General features: G+C 32.3%; 1 protein-coding gene across 1 annotated transcript; it reads left to right on the forward strand.

Annotated features, from left to right (window-relative positions):
- Positions 1-489: 489 nt before the first annotated feature.
- Positions 490-4,551, forward strand: LOC148190614 (exosome complex component RRP41 homolog). Its single transcript, XM_088102754.1, has 11 exons — positions 490-551; positions 1,385-1,431; positions 1,517-1,577; positions 1,745-1,780; positions 1,871-1,938; positions 2,699-2,777; positions 2,863-2,899; positions 3,019-3,135; positions 3,260-3,345; positions 4,314-4,403; positions 4,504-4,551. The coding sequence occupies exons 1-11, from the start codon at positions 498-500 to the stop codon at positions 4,549-4,551; spliced, it is 723 nt and encodes a 240-aa protein (XP_087958880.1). The 5' UTR covers positions 490-497.
- Positions 4,552-6,132: the final 1,581 nt, after the last annotated feature.

Consider the following 6,132-nt stretch of genomic DNA (forward strand, 5'->3'; position numbering starts at 1 on the left):
AAACTTAAATGTTTAAAAGGGTAGGGACACGACCAGATTTATTTTCTTCAAATGCGTTGTTATTTTGTTGTTTGCTGATTTCTAATATTTATTTCTGCAATATTATTTACCTAGTGCCCCACTTATTGGGTAAATGTTTGTTGTTGTCTATATGATATTCATTCAAAGTTCAGATTGCTTGATTTTTTGTAACCTTGTTTTCATCCTAATCTTTACAGAGCAACTGGAGTTTGTTCGGTATGTTTTCAATTGAGTAGTGTTATTAATTCGAACTGCCCTCTCACTCATCTCACTGTATGACCCACAAACTACTTGAGCCAACACAAACTTTTAAATGGCTCAGATTCTGCAAAATCTCACCATTTTGTTTCAATAACTTTAGTAGAAAATATCATTTTTTTTTGGAAGCCAAGAATATAAAGCAAAATAAAACAAAATCCAGCTGCTTATGTCTCATCTTTGTCTCCTTTTTGTCTCTGCCATAGATTGACCTGAGGATGGAATACGTCAGCCCAGAAGGACTTCGACTGGATGGTCGCAGACCCATGGAGGTACAGCTATTATTTTTTTCTTGGGCTTTTTTTTTCCTCCTTTTTTCTTCACTTAATATTCATTCCAAAAAAGGTTCCTTTAGATCTTTCAAGAATACTCATGAAGCGTATGAAATGCGGAGTATTAATAAATAATAATATCCTACATGAATTCTTACATAGTCATGAATTACTGAAGCTTTATGTTAATTAGTATATATAAGATCTGCAGATAGTTCTGCATATGGGTTATACATAGATGAGCCATGCCATGGGTAATGGAAATGTGTAAGGGCACATTTTGAACTGCAAAAAAACATATAAACAGATTAGAAGCAGTCAATAACCTTAGTTCTGATAAACATTAAAACCTATCACTTAAAAGCTACAAATGTTGTAGTTTGCCAAATGATAAAAGTAAGAAAATGGAGGGTTCTAACCCTAAGGATGTCTAACCAACCTTTTTTAGTGAGATATATGAACTTGGTCCTATGACAAAATGAGCTAATTGAAAGCAGCATTTTAAGGTCTGGCCTATGGAATTCAGTCCTATTTAACAGCTGTGATTTGGACATGATTTTGGGATTCGACTATTTAAAATGAGGAGATGCAGTTTAGAGGATAAGGTGAAGTTATTACTATTTATTAAAAATTTAGTATTTAAGAGTGTGATAAAATATATGTACATGTATAAGAAACTATGAAGTTATTAAAATCTCAATGACTATTACTGCAGTTTATCCTCTAAAGTGTTATTCCTTCAATGCAGAGGATCTAAATCTATGATTTTATATTTCTTTCTCTACTGATCTTTTGCCTTTAACTTTTTCTCCTCTCTTTATGGTATATTGTAGATGCGACAAATTCGTGCAGAAATTGGTGCTGTATCCAAAGCAGATGGGTAAATGAATTTTAGCTTTTTAGAAAATTAAGTTGTGATATCATTTGAAGCATTTGACCATAAAGTTTTTTTATTTTGAAAACAGTTCTGCCATGTTTGAGATGGGTAATACAAAAGTTATTGCTGCTGTCTATGGCCCTAGAGAGGTACTGTTTAATTATTTACCTTGCTAATGAAAATTGTCTATGTAATTTAAGGATTGTTAACTATCCTTTTTCAGTGTTAGTTGGTTTAGACATTTAAAAAACTTTGATGTTGTAGTTGAGCTTTAGATGATTTGCTGTTTTTCTTTAGTAACTTCTCTGCATTTCAGGTGCAAAATAGAAGCCAAATAACCAACCATGCTCTGGTAGTTTTTTTTTTCTAAGTTATGTTGTCTGTATTTATATGAATTGTAACAAAAACTTAATTGTTGCTTATGTGCAATGTATGTCTATAGGTTCGGTGTGAGTACAGCATGGCTAATTTTAGCACTGGAGATCGCATGAGGAAATCAAAGGGTGACAGGTTTTGCTCATTTACTTGCTTTTGTTTAACTTCCTATTCTTTTTGACCTTTCACTTATTTTTTATATATTCGTAGTTTTATACTTATCAAAATGGTATTGGAGCATAGACTACTAGGATGATAGTGAATGTTGCATTAGTAGAATCTATCTTAAGAGTGCCTTGTAATTTGTAAATTGGACTTTTTGATCTTTTTACTGAGGTAAGAATTTAATAGCAATGGTGGTAATGCATGTTTAGACTTTTAGAGTATAAATTTTGATTATTAATTAGTAATATATATATATATATATATATATATATATATATATATATATATATTGCATTTGTTCATGTGATACAGTATAATTTTTTTTTTTAATCTTGCATTCATAATTTTCTATGTAACAACTATCTTGCTATCCACTAACGTATTGTAGTGTTTTTGGGGCTGGCTGCTCTATGCCTTTGATATAGCTGACTACAGGCTCAGCAATGGGTTATGTATCATAAAACAATGAAAAGCTTAACCCCATGCACCCTTTTACTGCCTTTTCTCATTTTTAATCTTTTTGCAAGCTTTGACTTTTTTGAGTAATCTTTGGCCAAAACTCACTGAATAGTTTTGAATGGCTTAACCATCAATGTTTGCAGATATAAATGTTATCCTGTTTTGCTTTTCCTTCATAGTTTTAATATGGTTCTCATTGTATTCTCTTACAGAAGGATAATAGGATCACTTCTTATTTTTTACTACGTGATTTGAAGTTCTCATTCTACAGGAGATCAACTGAAATTTCCCTGGTTATTCGGCAAACCATGGAAGCATCTATATTGACACATCTATTGCCTCGATCTCAGGTTTTATTACACATTAAGAACTTATTTTGTCATGTGCTTTGCTTTCCCCTAGTCCTCCCTAATGTTTTACTTATTAAATTTGCAGATAGATATATATGTCCAAGTTCTCCAAGCAGATGGAGGTAACTAAGACTTGATAATGGGATCTTGTGATTCTCTTCTGTCATTGCCATTTTATTTTCTCTCTTTACTCATTTAATATGTACATTAATTTTGGGTGATGTTGACATGTCTTTTATAGGAACTAGATCTGCTTATATAAATGCTGCAACTTTGGCCCTTGCCGATGCTGGGATCCCTATGCGTGATCTTGTAACATCCTGCAGTGCCGGATACCTTAACAGCACAAGTCTGCTTGGTATATATCTGTATTTACTCTAAATTTGAACTGGCTAAATACAAGTGTGGTATGTCTGTTTTGTTTCTGTCTACTTCTGATGCACGAGCTGCCCTAATTATTAAAGGTTTCTGAATGTGTACAGATTTGAACTATGTAGAAGACAGTGCTGGAGGTCCTGATGTAACCCTAGGAATTCTGCCAAAGTTGGATAAAGTAACACTGCTTCAGGTTAATTCATGTCTTGTTATTTTCTCTGTATCTATTGTGTAGTCAACCAGGTAAATTAGTTCAACAGAAAGGAAAACTTTTTATTGCTCTCTCAGTCATTGGTACTCACGTAGTAAAGAGTCTGGTGGTGTTGAAGCTGTAATTCCTCTTCCTTCAAAAACTGTTCTTGTTATTAGAGATTTTGGAGAGAACAGTAGAGTTTTAACCCTTGATTACTCGAGGGAATAGGTGCATGTTCGGAAATCCCCAAAAGAAGCTTATCTAAGCTCGCCTCAGATTTAACAACTTAATAGTTTGCTGTACACATGAATCTTTTTTCAAATATCAGTTGTTTTTTAATCAACAGATACTTCTTACGAAGGTTCCTGATAGAGTGATTTGCTGTTGTACCCTTTGATGGAGTTATGTTATGACAAATCTTCTTTTTAGTCTGAGTTAATGTTTGATCAAGTGTAACTTAATTTTCACTAGTATCATACTTGGTAACTCTTTATTTGGAATTCCAGTTCAGCATCTTTTACTTTTTTAGTTGCAGATCTTTTGTTGATACTTTAAATTTTGACTGAAGAAATATAGTTGATATATTCTTTCCGCCACCTTATTATAGGATGAAATTCATGTATGGTCCACAAAACAGAGAGGGAGGGTAACTTCATTTGGTGGGGCTGGCATAGATTTTTTCCAATGACAGTTTATCAGTCAGTTTATTGCTCCCATTCTTAGATTGATATTATGGAGTTAAATTTGTTTCGAACACGTGCCACTATGTAAAGGCTGGTTGAGATTGTGAACCTTCAAAGTTTTAATCAGAAATTTACTACTATCATTATTATGAAAAGCATGCAATGCTTTTCTTTTCTCATCCAGCTTATTTCATTCGTTCACTCCCTGCCATATTCCGTAGTTTAGAATGGAAAAGCTCCTAGTTTAATTTTATTTGCACTAATTTCTATTGTTACTGTCTATAGATGGATTCTAAACTACCAATTGACATTTTGGAAAATGTTATGCAACTGGCAATCGAAGGCTGCAAAGCAATAGCAAACTACATTCGAGAAGTAAGAACCTGCTGACACTTTTGTGATTATACTAAGAGGAGTCCAAACAAGTTTTACATTAATTTCACTGCTTAAATCCTGTTTCTTTGTTGGCTGGCAGATTTTGCTGGAGAACACAAAGCAACTGGAGTATCGACGAGGTGTATAGTTTTTATACCAGAAACGATGCTATGATTATTATTACCTGTGGTCACGGTTTTCCAGATTTGTAGGTCCGTTCTTTCAGCATTTGTGCTTTTTTTTGGTTATGGAGGAGAATTCTCTTGTATTTACGTGGAACAATTTTGTTTTTAGCATACGGTGCTGAATAAAACGGAAAATTGTTGTAGAATTCGTTTCTCATTTCTGTCACCTTATCACTATGAATAAAAGGTAGCAAAATTATGATTTATTTTGGGACCACTTTCTGAATTTCCACCAATCCCCCAAAATAAGACGTGTAGAATGGAACTAATGATCTGACACTTCAACGAATGAAGAATTAATGATTGAAGTTAGAATCAAAATAATCAGTGGGTTGGTTGAGTGTGTGTACATGGTGATTGCATCCTCAGAAAAAGCAATGACATCAGTATTGACAATTTAATTGCTAACTAATTTCAATGGTTAGTTTCCTAAATTTCCTTTTTGGGTACGATACAGTTTGATAAAGACAGCTTTGGTGTTAAATGTTTGTATTGCAGTTAAAGTCTTGATATAGCGAGTTAAACTGATTAATTATGTAAATATAAAAAGTAAATAATTTATAGTAATTTCTAAATCCTGGTAAATATAAAGTAGTTTAATTAAGTTAACATTTTTTTATTTCTTTTAAATACGTATGCTAGAGCGGAATACTGAAGTTTTTTGGTAGAGTTGAATACACTAAGTTTGAAACATCACTAATACAGATTTAGAAGAAAAAAAAGTATTTGAAGTAATAATATTGTATGGAAAAATGTTAATTTTTCTGGGAAAAAATTTTCACAGAAAAAGTTAACCTGAAAGTTAATGATCAAGAGAATTTTAGGATTATTTCTATGGTAAAGGAAAGTATTTTGGTGGTTGAGTTTGTTTTCAACTAATACCAGACTTCATTAAAAAATATATTATAATACTAACTATTTATAAAAATAAGTTTGAAGTTATGAGAATTATGACTGGAGAGTGATATAACGAGAATATAATTGAACACAAAAATTTTACCTCTTAAAAGAAACCACTGGTAAATGATGAAAAAATTAAGATAATTATAAGTGCAGATGAACATATGAAGCTCAGTTGGAAAAAAGTAAATACCGATTCATAGTTTGAATAACCAACCGCAATGTCTCGAATCTCAGCAACTTCAACCTTTTAATGCACAGCCCATCGGTCCCATTTGTACAAAGCAGGAGAAGTGCTATTGCTTTTTGACGCACCACTTTTGACCCACTTTATTGAATACAGACATGAATTCAATTACATCACAGTCAACATCAGAATTCTTGACAATGTCATTCAATTGTAAACATCATTTATAATAAAAATATTGACTTCTAGATTACTTTAAAAGCCATTTATAGCATAATTCAGCCAACTAACCATGAAATAAAAACAGTGATAGTATACAAAATTTATGTGAAGGTTATTGAATTATGCACGTATCACTGTAAAATGGAAAATGCCAAAAAAAGATGCATGATCACTGTAACATCCCAAAATACAGTAATCACTGTAATTCAGAATTTTATCACAATTAACAGTAACA

Source organism: Vigna umbellata, unplaced genomic scaffold (assembly GCF_029865625.1).
Source record: "Vigna umbellata cultivar VRB3 unplaced genomic scaffold, Vumbellata_1.0 scaffold_712, whole genome shotgun sequence".
In the NCBI taxonomy this organism is placed as follows: domain Eukaryota; kingdom Viridiplantae; phylum Streptophyta; class Magnoliopsida; order Fabales; family Fabaceae; genus Vigna; species Vigna umbellata.

Excerpts from the sequence above, each read along its gene's own strand:
- LOC148190614 (XM_088102754.1), top strand. The coding sequence starts at position 498 with ATGGAATACGTCAGCCCAGAAGGACTTCGACTGGATGGTCGCAGACCC. Across the intron at positions 552-1,384 it reads ATGGTCGCAGACCCATGGAG|ATGCGACAAATTCGTGCAGA; the intron begins GTACAGCTATTA and ends GGTATATTGTAG. Across the intron at positions 3,346-4,313 it reads ATAAAGTAACACTGCTTCAG|ATGGATTCTAAACTACCAAT; the intron begins GTTAATTCATGT and ends TACTGTCTATAG.